At 43.5% G+C, this 20,203-nt stretch overlaps 1 protein-coding gene across 1 annotated transcript in view; it reads right to left on the bottom strand.

Annotated features, from left to right (window-relative positions):
- Positions 1-1,818: 1,818 nt before the first annotated feature.
- Positions 1,819-20,203, bottom strand: part of LOC138246497 (von Willebrand factor-like) — a 59,033-nt gene continuing 40,648 nt past the window's right edge. Inside the window, exon 4 of the mRNA XM_069201144.1 lies at positions 1,819-3,707. Coding sequence (XP_069057245.1) covers positions 3,352-3,707 — 356 coding nt within the window. The 3' untranslated portion in view covers positions 1,819-3,351. The remainder of the gene's footprint in view (positions 3,708-20,203) is intronic.

Raw genomic sequence — 20,203 nt, 5'->3', positions numbered from 1 at the left:
GCTGGCTTGCCTCCTGTTTTCTGAAGTCTCAGGGACACAAAAGACATCTTCCAACTCACCTACTACAGATCCTGGATCTGTCTTCAATCAGCTCCTGACCCCCAAGAGGTGCCACTCCAGTCCTGGGTCCTTGGAAGTGGTCTTTCTGCTCTTCAAAACAAGCTTTTGGACTCTTCACAAATGGGCCAGTTCACACCGGAACCGCCCCACTCGCACAAACAATCAGCACCTGTGGGCACATTTTTCTCTTATCGCACAGCAGCATCGCTGCTTGTGACTGCGAGGCTCCTGCCCATCTGTCCACGATGCCCGGCGGTTCTTCATACCCGCAAGCGGACTTTTGGCACCAAGCTAAGAAGGTAAAACTATAGCAGGACTTACCTGAAACTGTATCTGACCCATGCTCTATCATGGATTCGGATTTGCACCGGTCCCTCACAACCTCAAGTAACCTTTTGACCACTAGTGGCTTCTATGCACTATTTTTAGTTTATTCTTTTAAAATTCATATCTCAACTTCTACTGGTTGGCTTTTTGTGGTTTTGATTATGTCTTACTCAGATAAATGCTTTCTATGTTTCTAAACCTGTGTGGAGTCTTTTTGTGGTTTTTTCATTGTTTTACTGTATGAGCATGTTGCAAAAATACTTTACGCATTGCCTCTTTAGATAAGCCAGACTGCGCTGTGCCAAGCTACCTGGGGTGAGAACAGGTTATCTTTTAGTGTATATCTGACTTACCCTGACTAGGATTGTGGTTCCTACTTGTACATGGTGCATATTCTGACAACCAGAAACCCAATTTCTAACAGTTACCTAGTGAGTTTTTTTCCTTTTGTCTCAGACCTGTTAATGTTGTTAATGTCACTAGGGTCAATGATGTATGACATCCTTTCCTGGGATGTTACCAGGGTCAAAGATCATATAACGGCACTTCTCACAATGGAATGGGGCAATGGGCATGCAAATTCACTTCCGCTGCCTCTGACATTTAGCAGAATCAATGTCCATCGTCTCTATGGAAAGTGTTCCTCTAATGGATGTTTTCTGTCCAACACAGCCACAGATATATGAAGAGTAGCCTCCTCCCCAGTGTGGTCCCAGTAAATGACTAGGCCCAACACGGAGCTGTAAATCACACAGGTTTATTCCCCTGTGTGTACCTGTGAACTCCAACATCCTAAACCAAGCTTTCATTACATTCTCTTCTAGCAATTTATCACACTGATACGGAGTCCTGAGGGAGCCAGAAAGGTTCTGTTCTAAATCATTCAAGACACTACATGAAGCATGGTTTATTAGGCAATAATGGCACACAGCCTTGATTGTTATGGTTTTCCAATCTCAGGACAAGATCATCTCAGACCTCAATACAAATGTCTACTAAGGTTTGTACAAGATTGAATTAACGCACACAGACTGACTTTGATAAACACACTTTTCCAAACAACAGCAATAGTTAATCATGAGCACCAAGTATGAGAGCTGGAGCGTGTGGCATCGCTGCAACCAGAGCCTCCTTTTACAGAGTTCACCCTCTTGCTGAACTGGTGTAGCAGGCCACGCCCCCTGCGTTCAAGTTCAACTAATATAAACATTTGCACACATCAAGGGATGCCACATACAGCGAATGACAACACTGTACTTATTCTGGTTTTTCTGATGAAGTGACATCCCTTGCATATTCTCAACCCCTTCATCTGTTTCTGGATAAGATTTCAGCTTTAAAGCACAACCAAAAGCATTATTTTATTGATGGCTGTAAGAAGCTCATTTATATCTCAGGAACATTTCAACAAGAACGTTTCAGACATCTCAATTGATATTGTATGCAAACTTTATTTTTGTCAGTTCTTTGAAGCAGATCAGATGTTTATGTTTACATATTCTGGTGATAGTTTATAGGTGCATACTATTAGCAGGGAACGATCTAAAGTAGATCTGAATTGCAAGCCACAGTCTTGGGTGCCTGGAGATCGTAGAGGGAGCAATCTCTATTCTGCAAAAATGTTTATACATTTCACATGTCCACGTACCCAAAGAGGAGCAGATGGTGCATAATAAACTGGTGTACCACACAGATGATGTTGGACCTTTGTAGTGGTAGGCACATGGGGCCAGATTTACAAGAAAGTGGTGCAACAGCTGCGATGAGGCACTTTTATTGCGCCCTCCTCATGACACCGTGTGCGACATATTTACAATATGGTGCACAATAGCGTCCAAATTTATGACGGTATTGTGGCACTTTGCAGGATTAGCGCCATAATTGTGGCCCTAATCCTGCAAAGTAAAGGGAGGCCCTTTGAAAGTAACGGGCACGTCATTTTAACACCTGCTCTGAGCAGATGTTGAAAATGACGCTATAAATGGTGCAGTGACATGTTGTAAATTTCACTGTGCCATTTTCACGGGCCTCCTAATGGGGGAACGCCCGCTCTTACATACATTATGCCAGGCGCAGTCATAAGGTGCATCAAGGGAGTGCAATGCAAGCATTGCGCCACTTTGTAAATATGACGAAGGAGAATGGTTTTCTTAATGCCACATTATCATTAAAAAAATGGTGCCGGCGTGGCTCTAATAGGAGCGAGGGCATTGTAAATCTGGCCCATGGTTTTAAAGTGAGTTAAATGATGATTAATGGGCAAAACAGGTTTGCATGGGAATCATCATTGTGAGCTGTGTGGTTATTACCACATGGGGTATACTTTTTCCTACACTCCTACAACATTCCCATCACACATTTCACCAGAAAAATCCTAGTAAAATCTATCGGGGGGGGGGGGTAACAAGAAACATGTCATACTCTCTGCTGTAAACACTGATTTCTCATTGTACGGATCATTCTGCACAGCAAACCTTAACCGGAAGGAGTTTATCACATTGTGTAATTGCCCCACCCTAGATAATTGTATTTATCATGTGCATAAAAACCACCCTCTGTTTTGTTCTATTCGTAATCAAAGTTTGGACTTTTGCCTGAAGACTTTTGCATAAGTGTTTGGAAAAAGGTGTAGAGAAATGTGCTTGTCCGAGGTGTGTCCTGGTGCCCAATCCAAAATCCACACACCCTGCAGCATGTACTGCTGTCCTCAAGCTCTCTAGAGATGGAGCTCAGGAACTGAGATTACCACAGCGCACCCCGTTCAAAAGACTGTCGATCAAAATGTGGGCAAAGCTCGGGCCATTCCCAATGTGGCAGCAGCGGTCGGAGCAGCTCTCGGGAGATATATGCTGGAGAGGCTAAATGAGCGTGAAGGGTAGCGCGCTAGCTGCGCAGCTTGGCTTTTGCTCTCAGAAACATAAACAAGCAGGGGTGATGCGCTCCCTTCTTTCAGCATCCTGGCGCTCAGTGCTTGACGCACTCACTTGTGTGAATGCACTTGCCATTGTGCAAGGCATATCCTTTGTCACAGACACACCCGGGCGCACACATCATGGGGCAGGGAATGTTTTCTTGTTTGTAGTTCTCGCAGGTTCGCTGGCATTTTGCACCACACTCACTGAAATGGGTGTTTTTTGGGCAGGTTTTGCAGTGCCCTTTCGGGATACAGGTGTGAGAACCCGCGCGCTCCAGGATCCATCCCTTGTCACAGACGCAGCCAGCGACGCACATCTTGTTACAAGGCTTCGGCTCATTTCGTTCTTCGCAGTTTATTTGACAACCGGCCCCGCATTCGGAATGATGTTGGTGCTCCGGGCAGTCTGTGGAGGAAGCAGTACAAGTTATAGCAACTGATTTGAAAACAGTACAGTCCATCAGACCAACAGCAATTGTAACAACAAAACCCTACTTGCGCTCTGCTGTAGATCCGAAGGTGTGGGGGGGGGGGGGGGTTCAAATTATTATTCCTTGTTTTATGCTGGCTCATGACATGAACCGGGCATTCTGGTAAATAAAGACATACCAACTACTGGGGCCTTGTTTAAAAAATATTTCCTGTGTGCAGTTGTGTTTTTTTTTCTGCCGTTGCAGTTGTGTTATTTTCTGCCGTTGGTGTAACTGTCTCCTGAATTCCCAAGAATATTGCACACACATGAAATAAAATAATTCTGAATGAATTCGACTCATAGACACGTTTACCGGCTAAATATCTTCCAAATTCATGATTAATGGAAACCTAGATGTGCTCTTTATTGTTCTAAGTCTTTGATATAATTAATAACAATACATGTAACATTATGATATATTGATATTTAATCACTTTGACCTAGGGTCCTCGATGTAATCTAAGAGCGAAATGCATATTGCTCACAAGCATTTCACAGTTATTCTTTGCACATGGACATCTGCATCAAAATTGACAATACGTATGTCCTAATTTCAAACCCTACAGCAGGCCAGATGTAAAGGATTTTGCGATGGTAAGCCCTCTTGGTTGCAAAATCACTTGGTTTGCAAAGATCATTTTTGTAATGTACCAAACCTACTATACAAGTTACTATACAAGTTGGAAAGTCATAACATTGTTTTTTATGACCCTTGGCAAATTTGGAAGCGCAGCAAAAGGGTCATTCCTCACCAGTTGCAACTCGGAATGCAATACATCAATTGTTTGCAGCTGCAGTTCCACTCGCAAACCATTGTAGAGTTACCAACACATGGACCGAGGCAGTAGTGAACTTGGGAATCGTGGTGGCTTCTCAAGGGGTCAAGAGACGCATCCTGCTTCCACTCATGTTGTACCAAATTGATTTCTTAATATTTTTTTGTTTTAAAATAGCTCATGTTCCTAAGGAACATGGGCTGCTTTTAAAAAATAAAGTTTTCCATTGTGAAATCCATACACTTGGATGGTGGTTGTGAGAAATTGGGTTATTCATTGAGGGGGGCAAAACCCTATTCAAGCAACAAGCACAATACCTATCAGGATGAACAATACAAGTAGCACTAACAACACTAAAATAACCTGTGCTTAACCCTCTGGTGGTTTGGCACAAAAGCAGTCAGGCTTACCTTAGAGGCACTGTGTTAAGTATTTATGCAGCACACAAGCAAAAATAAAGTGAAACATTCTCAATCCAGTTTAGAAAATCTCAATAAATAAAATAACACTAAAACAAATTTCATCCAATCAATAGAATCAGAGTTAACATTTTAAAGAGTTTTTAGTGAAACCTAGTGCCTAAAAGATCGAACCACGAATCGCAGTTATCTGTTTGCATGAGACCAGGGCAAAGTCAAACGTTAAGATCAACTGCGATGGAACACGGCCTGAATATACGCAGCGGACTGGGCCAGGGCTCAGCTTACCTTCAAAAGAAGAAATGTTGATGAAAAGTTCCTGAGGAGATATAGTTCAGAGGTAAAGAGAAGGTAAAGTTCAGCGGTGCAAAGCAGCTTGCAGTGTCTGAGGAGAATCGTCATCGTCAGAGAGCCGCTGGATGGAGTTCTGGTGAAGATTTCCACCTTCAGAATTTGTCCCTTTTTTTGGAAGTTGAAAATCTTCAGCTCAACAAAGCTGCAGTCTGGGCCCGACAAAGGCTCCATAAAACAAGAGACCTTAGCCGAGAGATCCTGCTGAACAGAATGTGCTGCTGTGGTGAAGAACAGAGTAGGAGCTACTGCATAGTCTAGCCACCCAGCGATGAACACACTGTGCATTAACAACGCGGCCTGAACCACATATGTGTCTTTACAACGCATTCCTTAACTACGCAAGTCATTACAACGACTTGCCATAGGGAAAGCGTTGTTGGACTGATGTTGGGCTTTAAGTCCAACATTTTCTTTACTGTGGCACAGACTGGAGTTGGAATAGTAAATTATACTATTCCAAAGTCCATCGCTTTCCCCAAGGCAAGTCGTTGTAATGACTTGCGAGGTAAAGGAATGCGTTGTAGGAATGCATTTGTGGTTTGGGACGCGTTGTTAAGGCAGGTGTGGTAAATGCCTGCGTTGTTCCGACATACAACCCACCTTAAGTGGATCCGCGAGCAAGAAGGTCTTGGTATTCTGTTGGTTCTCAGGCCACTGATGCACACCTTTAGTTTTGGGCAGGAGCAGCTCCTTTAACACCATAACAAAGGGTTCAGTACTTGCAGGGTACAACCTGGGGAGTTAGTACTCACACCAACAGAGGCCAAGTGCAGGGTTCAAGGTCTCTTATGTCCCTGTTACTCTCACAGGAGGCCAGCGAACTAGCCCTTGGAGTCACTCTGATGGTTCTGGGTTCGAGCAGCAAGATAGGCCTCAATCAGCAGGGCAGTCCTCTGCGGGCCAAGGCAAGCCTCAAGCAACAGGGCAGTCCTCTGAGGTACAAGGCAGTAGCCAAGTCGCAGGGCAGTCTTCTGGGGGTCCAGTCAGTCCTTCTGAAGTCTTCCACAGGTACAGCAGTTCACTGATTAGTGGGTCAAGAGTTTCAATATTTATACTTGGTGCCAGCCTTTGAAGTGGGGGAATCTTTTAGGGTGCACCCACATCGAGTTCTGGTTGTGCTTTCATGGCCCCAACACATTTGGGGTGACAAAAGGCTAGTGTGAGGTTCCTTTGTGTGTGTGCTGGAGGCATTCCTTTGAAGTGTAAGCGGGGCAGAAAATAGCTCCAACCCAACTATCTAGGCAGAATGTCCCATCCTGCCAACATCTAGTCCCATTTTGTCTCGCTGTGTGGGGGGAGTACACAAAGCCCAACAGCTAATTTATTCACAGAGATGTGACCCAAAACACTGGCAGCAGGCACCAAATGGTCAGGACAAGAAAATACCAACTTTCTAAAATTGTCATTTTCAGAATTGTGACTTGGGGGTCATTCTGACCCTGGCGGTCTTGGACCGCCAGGGCGCAGAATGACGGAAGCACCGCCAACAGGCTGGCGGTGCTTCAAAGCCCATTCTGACCGCGCCGGTAAAGCCGCGGTCGGAAAACCGCCTAGCAGACAGTGAAAAGCGCGAAGGGTGCAACTGCACCCGTCGCACGGCCGCAACACCGCCGGCTCCATTCGGAGCTGGCTTCTGTGTTGCGGCCTCATTCCCGCCGGCGCAGCGGGAATGTTGGAATGCCGGCAGCGGTCTTTTGGCCGCATGGCGGCCGATTGGCGGCCGATTGGCGGCTACCGCCGCCCGCCGAAGTTGGAATGACCGCCTTAATTTCCAACTTTGCCATTCAAGAGTATTTTAAAGAACGCGTCATTTGTATTGAATGTAGTAAGGTAACACAATGTTATCCTATTAGAGAGGTAGGCCTTACAGTAGAGAAAAACTAATTTAGGAGTTTTTCACTACCAGGTCATGTAAAACTTAAAAACACATTTCCTGCTTGTCAAATATAATGCTCTATACCATATGGCCTGTGAATGAATTAAAAAAGAAGTTTTAGTGAATTGGCAGATTTAAGCTGCACCACTAGCTCCAATGGTAGGCCTGAGATATGTTTTAAAGTGCTACTGTAGTGGGTTGCAAAATGAGTGCTGCAGGTCCACTAGTAACATTTAATTTACCAGATCTGGGTAAATGTAGTACCACGTTCTAGGGACTTACAAGTAAATGAAAAATGAGTGCTGCAGGCCAAGAAGTAGCATTTAATTTACAGGTTCTGGGTAAATATAGTACCACATACTATGGACCAATTTGCTAATCTGGTGTAGACCAATGTTATAATGTTTTAAGGAGGACAAGCACTTCAGCACTGGTTAGCAGTGCTAAAGTGCATAGAATCCTAATGCCAACAAAAACACATTGTAGAAAACATTTAGGAGAACACTACACCAAGAATGTCAGGTCTAACAGTGATCTGATGTCTCTTGCAGGCCACTGTCTCTATGTTTCTAGCCAAAGGGCTTGGAACACAAATTCTGACCTGCCTAATCTCCTCAATAGACAGTTAATTCCATGTTCCCTTGCAAATAGTGAAAACTGACCTAATGGTTCAGACATACATTTGTAAAATCACTGTATGAATTGTGACCACATTTTGCAAACAGTATAGTAGTACACTTTGCCCAACAGTATGAAGGAGTATTAGAACACTGACATGTGCATGCTCACACATTAAATCCAAAGGTACAACATATGTCCATTGTATTTGTCAGGGTTGGTGGTAAGATGCAAGACTAACCCACATTATGGAGACCAACGATAACAAAACCTACTATCCCACTGGGCCATACTCAATTGGGCTAACCCAAACTCAGACTCTCAAATAATGGACAGTGCGAAGGCACGACATGATGTAACATAGATTAAGTACCATGACTGTAGGAAATCTACCTTTCTGCATTGTCATCCCATATTTTTGCCTTATTCTGGATCCTATATTTTTGCTGGTGTTAGAACTCTGTGTACTTTACCCCTGATGACCACAAGTAAAGTTCCTGTGCATCCCCCCTTAAACAAGGGTGAATTGGCATACCTCTAATTGGTATTTTAACTTACCTACAATTCTCTAGTATATGGTGAACAGATGACCTGGAAGTTAAATATCACCAGTGGACTGATTGTGCCACTCACTTCAGTGGTAAGGCAGACATGGCTTCAGGCCCACCACTCTCTCCTGAATGTGGCAGTTTAAACACTGCAATTTGACCTACAAGTCAAAATCTGACTTTTAATTATTAATAAGTCACTCCTATGTAGGCCTTATTGTCCACAATGAAAGATGCATAGTATTTAAAAGAAAGACATTTAATGTTAGAATGTCCTTACGGTGACCAACACCTCTGTAGAAACCAGAGTACAGATTAAAATCATAATATTGAAGGAATGGGGCTTATTAGAATGGTAACTAACCAACTATTTTCTAATAGTTTTTAAACATCTACTTCAATGGTGACTTCACATTTGTAATAGCTATTAAAGAAAAGTCGCTTTCAGAAGTTACCTTTTCCTGCCAGAAGTTTGTGGAGGCTAAATTTGCATTTGCTGCCTCACGTCTGCCAGCCATGGATTAGTACTTGAATAGATGTGAAAAGGGTGTGAAATGCATCCTAAGAGCAAACAATAGGCTGACCTTAATGGGCAGAGATGACTCCGATGAACTTGAAGAATATGCAGGGAGGGGCCTGTGAGCAATTGTTTTGACATTACTATGTGAAATCCTGCCTGAAAGACAAATCCACCTCCTGCTTGAAGGACAGGTCTGTTAGGTTTACATAACGCTTTAGGACACACTTCAATGGATGAGTGACAGGATGCCAAAACAACTGCTGTGTATCCACTGTCTGGTTGCTGAAAACCCTAATTTTTTCTACCGGAAGACTGTCTCTGGGTTTATTGTAGGTACAGTGGCTGTCTCAAACTGAAATTTGGTGTTAGATGTTAGATGTAGGACAAAGTATTTTTGTAACACTTCAAACAGTAAATCAGTGAGAACACCACACAAAAAGATTCTACACCAAGTTAGAAAAATAACTATGATTTTAATAAATAAAACAAGACAAAAGCAATAAAATTCCAATTAGTAGAACTGGAGATATTGAAGTTACAAGTTTTTAAGTACAATAGCGCCAAGAAGCAAAAAACGCTATTGGGGATTCATGCCGGAGAGGGACAAAGTTCAGATCAACCGAGATGGAGCATGGGCCAGTTCAGGGACCCACTTAGGCCCACTGAACCAAGTACCTTAAATCCTGGTTGCGGAGTGTTGTGTGGACCCGTGTTAAAGAAGCATCGTGCAGCAAAATGTGATGCCTCTGCTCTGAGATACGACGAGGCTGCGCTGTGAGGTCCTGATGCGCCGATGTCGAGGATTCTGTTGGCGGTGCTTGCAATGCGAAGTCTGGTGTTTTGGATGCGAGGCACAGCAGAGGCAATGAGCCAATTCTGATGAGCGGTGAATGTGCAATGCAGAGGTTTTGCATCATCGTCCACTTGTCAGGGTGCAGTCTCAAATAGCAGAGTGCAGGTGTAGGGGTTGAAAGTCTTTTATGATCTTGAGACATCAGATCAGGAGGCTAACCAGCTAGCCCTTGGAGCCACTATGGAGTCTGGGGTCAAGTGATGCAGGTCCAATCCTTCACACCCAGGCAGAAAGGCAGCAGGCCTGCAATTTAGCACAGCAAAGCAGCAGTTCAACAGAGTAGCAGTCCTTTTTCTTGGCAGAGTATCCAATGGTCCAAAAGAGTACTGAAGTGGCAGTGTGTGAGGACTAGTACTTATACTCAGAGGTACCTTTGAAGTGGGTGAGACTGCAAAGACAGGGCTTTGAAGTGTACAGATGCCCTGCCCCTCCTGTCCTGGCTCCAGACTCACTACAGAGGGATTTGCAGCCCTTTGTGCGGGGACAGGACACAGCCTATTCAACAGTAAGTGAGGCTGGGTCCAGCTCTTGCCTCCCATCCTGCCAGGATGGCTCATCAAGTTACTCCTAAGCTCCCATTTTATGTGGCTGTCTAGTGGGAAGACATAAAGCCCAGTTGTCACTCTCTCCAGACATGTGATTAGAGACTGGCAGCAGGTACCAAATGGATGAAGTAAGAAAATGCCAACTTTCTAAAAGTGGCATTTTCAAAATTGCAATTTAAAATCCAACTTCACCATAAATTAGAATTTTAAATTGTGACTTCAGAAACACTAAACTTGATGCAGTTGTGTCCTTCCATTTGGAAGTTACGTCTATAAAATGTACTAATGTAATCCCAATGTTACCCTATGGGAGATTTGGGCCTTGCAGGAGTGAAAAATTTGATTGAGGTTTTTACTACCAGGCCATGTAAAACTTAAGAGTACATGGCCAAGCCTTTTAGATACACCGCACCCTGCCCTCTGGTTTGTCCAGGGCTACCTTAAGGATGGCCTATATGTATAAAAAGGGGAGGTTTGGGCCTGACAAAAGGTTTATTTTGCCAGGTCGAAATGGCAGAGTAAACTGCAGACACAGGCTCTGAAATGGCCGGCCTTAGACATGGTTAAAGGGCTACTTGCGCTGGTGGCATAATTAGTGCTACAGGCCTACTGGTAGCATTTTATTTACAGGCCCTAGGTACAGATAGTATCACTTTACTAGGAACATATAAGTAACTTAAATGTGGCAACTGGGTATAAGCCAATCAAACCATATTTAGGGGAGTGAGCACAAGCACTCTAGCACTGGTTAGCAGTGGTAAAGTGCACGGAGCCCTAAAGCCAACAAAAACAAATTCAGCAAAAAGGGAAGGAAGAAGGCAAAAGGTTTTGGGTGACCGTGCAAAAAGAGCAATTTCCAACAAAAAGGATTGACATAGTATACTCCCTACACACACACACACACACAGACACCTGTCTGAGCCCAAGTTAAGTGTGGCTGAAGGCTTTCACCAACTTGAAAATGCCCAAAGTGGGTCAGGTTTGCACAGGAGTTTTTAACCCATTGATTAATGTGTGCCCAGGAGTCCTTCCCACCCACTAATTCATGCCAGGCATAACTGTAGCATCTCCTGGTATCCACTTGAGAACACTTGTGGATCAGAGGAAGGACAGAAAAAGACTGTCTGTATTCCGAGAGGAATCCCAAAGAACTGGTCCTGCTCCTTCCTATACCGAGGATAAAGATATGGACTCCAAGGTTATAGGAAACTGATTTTTTTTATCTTCCTCCCCATTTTTCTGGACTGATGTTGCTGTTTTTTAAACCTGTGAACTGGGGCTGAGCCAGCAGCAGAAAAATAAAACAATACTGAACTATCGTCATAGCGAAGGTGCAGCCTCTGGTCTCTAGTCTACTCCACCATGATATATGTTTCGAAGACCAAACTCCTAGCAGGTCTTTTATTTTGTTCAGAGTTTTGTGTTCATTGGAGGTGATCAATTCAGCAAGATTATTGGAAGATTATTGGAAAACCACCAAATACCAAGGTATTTGATGGAGGGCTTCCATTGGAAGTTGGAGGAGCCAAGCATGGAGGGGTGGCAATGGACGTTAAGGGGAAGGATCTTCATTTAAACTTTGATCAGTGAATAGCCAGAGGACTAGGCAAAGTGGGTAATATAGGACAGAACTGCTCATACGGCAGGACCAGGGGATTCTATGAATATCAAAATGTCGTCAGCATAGACAGCTCTTTTATACTGCAAATTGTTGAAGGAGATGCCAGGGATATCAGCTGCTCCACTGAGCATTAGGAGGAGGGGGTCAATTGCAAGTAAGAACAGGAGTGGGGATAGGGGTCAGCCTTGGCGTGTTCCTTGTTGTAGGGAGAATGGTTGGGATAGTGATCCGTTAATCCTCATTCTGGATGTGGGAATCTGGTGTAGGACCATAGCCCTTGTAATGAATTCTGGTCCTAAGTCGTGTTTAACAAGGACAGCTTCAAGGTAAGGTCAGGAAACCTTATCAAAGGCCTTCTCTATCCAGGGCAATAGCCGCAGGGCAAAACGGGTTAGAAGTTTATTTGATAATATGTGAAAAGAGACAAATGTTGTTATTTGCTAAACAGCCTTTAATGAAACTGGTTTGTGTGGGGTGTACTATTCTGGGAATGAGGGGAGCAAGGTGCATGGCAAGTATCTTTGCGTATATCTTTGCCTCCATATTAATGAGCGATATAGGCCTGTAGTTTTTGGGATCCAAGTGGTCCTTTCCATCCTTGGGAACGACTACAATAATGGTTTTGGCAGCTGATCCTGTAACCTTGCCAGCGTTGGCGAAATGGGATAAGGTCTGACTTAGGGTCTCAACAAGGTTGTCTGTAAATCTTTTATAACATTCAATAGGTAAGCTGTCTGGGCCTGGGGCTTTCCCCGAGGGAATAAATTTAATTATTCGTAGAGTTTTGTCTCTTAAAATTGGTTTTGCTAGGTTTTGCCGTTCTGTTTTGGAAAAGTGCTTAATTGGTAAGGAGTTCAAAAAGTCTAAGCAGTCACGGAGGGGTGGTAACAGAGGGTGTATAAGGTTTGGTGTACAATCATTGAAAAGCTTTGAGAATCTTGTCAGTAGATGATTGTAGTTTGTTTTGCTCGTCTTTGATCAAATGGATAAGATTATTGTTGTGTTTGTACTTTAGATAAGCTGCCAGTGATTTACCAGCTTTGTTACGGTGGAACAATTTCTTACCTTTTCGAGTGTGGAACCAGGGGTGCGCCCGTTTGCTTACCATAGTATTAAGCTCGTACTTAAGGTGCTTTAAAATGCCAAGGTGGTGGGACTGTTCTTTTGGCGGTAAAGTATTTATTTTGATTTTATTTCTGCTGATAGCTGATCAAGTTTTAGTTTGATGAGTTTGTTTTTCTGACCCATACGTATAATGGATTGGCCTCTCATAAAGCATTTCAGGGAGTCCCAAAGAGTTATTAGTAAGTGACTGAGTTTTTGTTTATTCTAATAAAATGGGCGAGCCCTTCTTGAAGTTCTTTTGTTGTCTCTAGATCTTCCAGAACTTTCAAATACATACAGCAAGTCTTTTGGGGGCTTAGGGATAATTTGAAGACACAATGTTACAGCTCCATGATTTGAAATGATGATTGGCTTAATTGATGTTAAGGCGGTGTATTGTTGAAGTGCGAAGTCGACTAAAAGTTAGTCAATTCTGGAGAACGAGTTTTGGGGGGAGGGGGAGAAGAAAGTGTAATTGCGACCTTTAGGGTTGTGACTTCTCTACATGTCAATTAGTTTATGTGCTGAACATAGAGCATGCATTGCCTTATGTGACTTTGGTATTTTGTATTTAAAAGAAGCAGATTGTTTATCTAATAGCGGGTCCAATGGTAGCATGAAGTCGCTCCCCAGACATGGCCTGTTTTGAAGCATACAGCAGATAACTGCCTTTAGGATAAGCACATATGTCCACTTTGCGATTGACTTGGATATTTGGATCAACTTCATAAGGGAACAACAACCCTACTTGTCTTTTGGATCAGTTTCCCAGGGGAACAAATACAGCAGCTTTACTTCTAAAGGAGCCATTGATCTGCATCCGAGGCCTGGGGTGTCACGGTGAGGAGTTTAGCGTGACAGGGGTTTTCAGCACAATATAAATAACACAAGATTAGCATTATAACACTTACCATTACTCAGAACAAGGCACCAAATCACACCTGCATGCATCCACTCCTACGTGTGACAAATGGAAAAGGGTGGAATCTATGCCTGTGAATGATGGATATCTGGCCTCATGCAGGGATGGAGACTCCAATGACCCAAACCATGACGCTAAAAGCATCACTGGCCTACAGTGGATACTGCCATAGGCCAAAATGGAAATGAAGAGCTTTAGAACAGTAAGCCCTGTGTCGTGTGTCACAGTTCATACAGTTGATTTACTGCCTGGCTTCTGTCTCCTGATTTAGAACCAAGTGGGGCAGGCAGCCTGGTACAGACAGCCCAGACTAAATTAAATACATTGATTTGTTTTGAGATAGAATCGTATCTCTAAACAAATCAAACTATTTAATATTTTTTTATGTAAATGTGTAGGAATTTCAGAGGGGTGCAGCCCCTAAACCGTAATGGAGAAACCTCCTCTGCCTTAAGTTAAGCCTGTCTGCTTTGTGTCATTGCTACCAGAAGGATGAACTCAGTTTAATTTCGTGACTTTGAGGGTTAACTCTGACAAGGGTTATGATTATTCTTTGAGGTGGGTAGTCACCCACCCCAAATAATAATAATTTCTTACAATGACATATCATAGAAGAACATAAGTAACCATCTCAGTAAATAACAATTATGGTTCAGTTTGGATGATAGGTAGAACTGAAGATTAGATTCAAGAAAGATGAGTGTAATCAAACTGGTAAAGAAACACGAGCTATGCACAGATCAGGACAAATAGTTTTGGTGACTTTGTGAATTTTGAGCATAAATATCTTTGCTATATAGTGGTGCAAATTTTATGTACATGAAATGTACAGAAAAGCGACTTATATTTAAGATTAAAGCTAAACAATAACAGAAAACTAATATGTAACACTAATTTACAACTGCTGAAATGGTCAAAGAATCACTAATGCGTACATATGCGGCGCAGAGTGCAGAGTGCATACCCATATCTATGAGGTTGCACAAAGACACTTTGCATGGCTTTTCATGGCCTTCTAGAAATTATGTAAAGCACCGCAGCACAAGTCTCTACGTTGCCTTACACTGCATCAGGGGGAAGTTCCATGGGCATTGCGGTGGGTTTTCCCACGCAACACCCATTTGTTTTTACGCATTCCCAGATTTACGAATACATGTAAACCTGGCATGTGTAAAAACTGTACACCCCCCCAGAGAGGCCTAACTATGAGAAACATCTTTATTTCTCTTTGTTTTTTCCTCTTTCTATGTGTGCTGCATTCAACCGCTTAGGTTATCCATACTTTTCAGTGTTATTCTGTAGCATTAGGAGACACTAGCTCAACTGTTATTTCTATCCCTTGTCGAACACAGTTTGATCATTTCACTTATGATATTGTTAAAGGATTAATCAAATCCATCAAATCAGGATTTAATTGTGAAATACGTCGGGCATTGATATTAAATCTGGGGTTAGACAGATTCTGTCCTGGAATCACTGCCATTTATGATTACTCTTCATTAGCCACTCAGGTGTTACTGTCCTGGAACATAGAGTGGTTTACACACTGTTTTCTTGAATGGAATCCCATGCTAGATTGAATGGAATTCCATACTAGATTCAGCTCCATCTACATTTAGACCATTCCTCTGTATCAAATCAGCTTTGATATCAGTAGTGGATGAACTGCGGTAGGTGCTTAAGAGAGGCAGCAGAACCACTTTGATTCTCCTTGATCTCACCACCGCATTTGACACTATCTCCAATGAAATTGTAGCATCCCAGCTCTCTGGTATTGGGATTGAGGATCCTACCCTTGACTGGATTACCTCTTACCATCAAGGTCATACCCAACTTGTGAAGATATCGTCATATTACTCCAGAACTAAATTAGTGTCTCACAGAGGTCCCTTGCTTGATGCAGAGCATGCTTAAAATCCATAGCACACTTCTGGCCCACCTCAATAGGCTATATGGCTTCACTTTTATGACCTACAAACCTGACATTCAGTTAATAATCTGTTTAGTCGATCCAGTGGTTCAGAATTACGAGAGATTCAAAAACTGCCTTTCACCATTGGCTCTCTAGATGTGAGACAATGCCTTCAAATGTGATATGGGGAAGACTGGTGTCCTCATCTTTGGTGGTTCTAGAGAGATTTGTTTGGGCAGGGTCATGCTGATCATATTTGGTCTTCAGAGACACAGTAATCTTTTTGTTCTAAATTAAGCTTTACTGGCTAACTGTCAATTGAAGGGTTTTGTTCAAGGCGCACATTATGGAGAAGAGTAAAAGGTAATTTCTGGTCACCAAAGCTCTTTACTAACTAGATTTAAGTTCTTTAGTATGAATGCCATAGATGTGTACACATTAGTAGGTGGTTCCCTGTTAAGGTTCTCAGGACTGCATATAGCTAATCCAAGATTGGATAGAAGATTTGACTGACAATGTCATAAAACAGTGGTTGAAACAGTCCATAGGATGAATGGGGCTGACTCCAAGTCTACTCTTTATGTATTATACAGAAGTGATCTCGTACACAGGTAAAGCTGTGAAGCCAGACATAATCAGTGTTGCCTTTAACAAGCCACTGCTATTCACTATAGGCTGAATTGCATACCATTTTTGTTCACTTAGCCTTTAAAAACCTGGGCCATACAAATACAAGTCAGCCTTGACCCTTTCTAAGAGGTCACTGGCTAAGCTGAAAAACTGGGCATTATCATCACTTATTACTGGAACACAAGCTACCACTGACATAATCTAATCTTGTCATGCACTAATTGAGGGGAAATGCCCTGAACCACGACTCCATAACAACGAAGTCGTGGACAACGAAAGCGGAACAGCGCTTTCCTTAACCACGACTTCCTTGTTTTGTGCCTTAACCACGCATGTGCTGAACCACGCACATGCGTGGTTAAAGGCACAGAACAAGGGAGTCGGCTGAGAAGGACGACGCGATGAGTCGGGTAAGTGGGGCTGTTTTAGGGGCTGGGGGGTCGGGTATTTTTAGTTTTAGGGGCGGGGGTGGGGGTTTTAGTTTTAGGGGCAGGGTCGGGGTATTTTTAGTTTTAGGGGGGGTTGGGGTTTTAGTTTTAGGGGTGGCGGTCAGGGTATTTTTAGTTTTAGGGGCGGGGTGGGGGGTTGGGGTTTTAGTTTTAGGGGAGGGGGCGTTGGGCGGTTTAGGTTTAGGGGCGGGGAGGGAGATTAGGGGTATTTTTTGTTTTAGGGGCGAGGGTGGGGGGTCGGCTATTTTTAGTTTTAGGGGTGGGAGGTCAGGCGGTTTAAGTTTGGGGAGGGGTATTTTTTGTTTTAGGGGTGGGGGGTCAGATATTTTTAGTATTTGGGGGTGGGGGGTCGGGGTGGTTTAGGTTTTTAGGGGTGGGGTGGTTTAGGTTTTAGGGGTGGGGGTTGGGGTGGTTTTAGGTTTTAGGGGTGGGGTGAGGGGTTGCAGTAATTTTAAGGGTGGGGGTTGGGGTGGTTTTAGGTTTTAGGGTTGGGGGTCGAGTAATTTTAGGGGTGGGGTGGGTGGTAAGGGGGGTTTTAGGCTTTAGGGGCGGGGTGGGGGGCTCGGGTAGTTTTAGGGGCAGGGGTGTTGGGGTGGTTTTAGGTTTTAGGGGTGGGGGTTGGAGTAGTTTAGGTTTTAGGGATGGGGTGGGGGTTGGGGTTGTTTTAGGGGTGGGGGTTGGGGTGGTTTTAGGGGTGGGTTGGGGGATGGGGTAATTTTAGAGGCAGGGTGGGGGATTGGGGGGTTTAGGTTTTAGGGGCGGGATGGGGGCTCGGGGTAGTTTTAGGGGCGGGGTGGTTTTAGGTTTTAGGGGTGGGGGTTGGGGTACTTTAGGTTTCAGGGATGGGGTGGGGGTTGGGGTTGTTTTAGGGGCAGGGTGGTGGTGGCGGTAATTTTAGGGATGAGGTGGAGGGTGGGGTGGGGGGTTGGTGTGGTTTTAGGGGAGGGGGTCACAGTAATTTTTAGGGGTGGGGGAGGGGGGCCAAGGGGGACGCATGCTGAAACCATGCATGCCTATCACTAATGCCTTTACCAGGAATGCCTTTAGTGGTAACAATGCGGTCGTTGTTCCGACCTCGTTGTTCAGGCATGCGTTGTTCCAGCATGCGTTGTTCCAACTTACATTCCTAGTTGAGACCACAGGGCACAGAAAAAGACAGGACTCATATATGAGGATATGCTTTTTAATGCCGGTTTTCTTCATTAAAGGAAAATGGGATGTGTTTAAAAAAATGAAAAGTTTCACAAACTTTTTTTAGTAGTGTCCCATGGACTAGTGCCTACTCCTAAAAATGTTTTTAATCAACATTCACAAAGGTAATGTCCCCCTGGTAAGCCCTTCAGGTTTGTGAATGGATAACCACTACCTTGCAACTGTATTTTGGTTGCACAATATTAATACAGGCCATGAGGAATTAGCACTTGGAAGGATGCCTTAAAAACTCCCCTTCCAATGTTTTCTAAATTGTTCAATGGGCTTAGTACATTTGAAAAAGGGTTTTGCCATTCACAAACCCTCTGATTTTCTGAAGAGGATTAGGAAATGGCAAAGCCTTTTGTTCATCTGGGTCATCATCTTTTAACTTCCCTCTCACATACTGTTTTTATTTTGACGGGTTTGAGATTTTGTGTACTGCGTCATAGTGTGCGTCTCCGTTTAACTGGTTTTACCCAATTGCTTTGTTTAAGTCTCCTTAAAGGTTAAGGTAAGGAGGAACATGAGTAGCAACAGGGACTTCAGATTGTGGTTACACCACACAGAAATATGAGCAATGTGCATTGCTCTAGAGAGCAGCTCTGCTAAAAGTGGACTGCAGTTTAAAAGCAGTGCATAGTAGCATGGGAATAAACCTGGAGCAAGAAGACAGTTAGGCAAGGAAAATTGTGGTGCACCAGGGGCAGTTCTTTACCCTCTTTATCCTCTTATATAACTAGTTGAGAGGAATGACCTGGATGGAGTAGATACAGGAACAAGGAAGTCAGATGGCACCGTTTTGAATTGGTTTATTTAAAGCAAAGAGTAGACTTGAAAAAAAAATACTAGGACTGAATTTCAACTAATGTAGACCCTGCTTGCATAGGTGCTCTGCCCTGTCCCAGTACAGGCAGCTGTCTAGATATACATGTAGCACCTCAATATGGAATATATTAGTAATATTAGGTTGGTTAAATACCCCTCACTACAGCTTTGTTTCTAGTAGCTAGCATATATGTAACATCCTGATCTTCTATGTCAATTGCTTCTTCTGCTGTTTGTGTATGTGTGATCAGTGAAGATGGATCAGTTTAGGGACATATGACATTTGTTATTAGTGTGTTTAAATTTTATAAGTAACACTCATATATCATTTTTGTATTTATAATATTAAATTGCAATCTAATTTCAATACTACATTTAAAAAGATAATAATATATATATCCCATGAGTGTTTCTTTCATTGATCTGCAAACTAGTTATAACCTTAAACTTTAGTAAAAGCTGACACGGACTATTGTTTGGATTTTGGATACCAAATGGCTTGTCAATAGGTATGTGTAAGGAAATGGCTCCCTGTTGCAGTTACCCCCCACTTTTTGCCTGATACTGATGCTGACTTGACTGAGAAGTGTGCTGGGACCCTGCTAACCAGGCCCCAGCACCAGTGTTCTTTCACCTAAAATGTAGCATTGTTTCCACAATTGGCACAACCCTGACACACAGATAAGTCCCTTGTAAAAGGTACCAGTGATACCAAGGGCCCTGTGACCAGGGAAGGTCCCTAAGGGCTGCAGCATATGTTGTGCCACCCTAAGGGACCCCTCACCTAACACATGCACACTGCCATTGCAGATTGTGTGTGTTGGTGGGGAGAAAAAGGCAAAGTCGACATGGCATCCCCCTCAGGATGCCATGCACACAAAATGCTGCCTGTGGCATAGGTAAGTCACCCCTCTAGCAGGCCTTACGCCCTAAGGCAGGGTGCACTATACCACAGGTGAGGGCATAGCTGCATGAGCAATATGCCCCTACAGTGTCTAAGTCTATTCTTAGACATTGTAAGTACAGTGTGGCCATATTAAGTATATGGTCTGGGAGTTTGTCAAAAACGAACTCCGCAGCTCCATAATGGCTACACTGAATACTGGGAAGTTTGGTATCAAACTTCTCAGAATAATAAACCCACACTGATGCCAGTGTTGGATTTATTAAAAAATGCACACAGAGGGCATCTTAGAGATGCCCCCTGTATTTTACCCAATCCTTCAGTGCAGGACTGACTGGTCTGTGCCAGCCTGCTGCTGAG

The sequence above is a fragment of the Pleurodeles waltl genome, chromosome 7 (genome assembly GCF_031143425.1).
Source record: "Pleurodeles waltl isolate 20211129_DDA chromosome 7, aPleWal1.hap1.20221129, whole genome shotgun sequence".
In the NCBI taxonomy this organism is placed as follows: domain Eukaryota; kingdom Metazoa; phylum Chordata; class Amphibia; order Caudata; family Salamandridae; genus Pleurodeles; species Pleurodeles waltl.
Note: the sequence above shows the minus strand (reverse complement) of the source record. Positions and strands in the feature narration are given on the sequence as shown.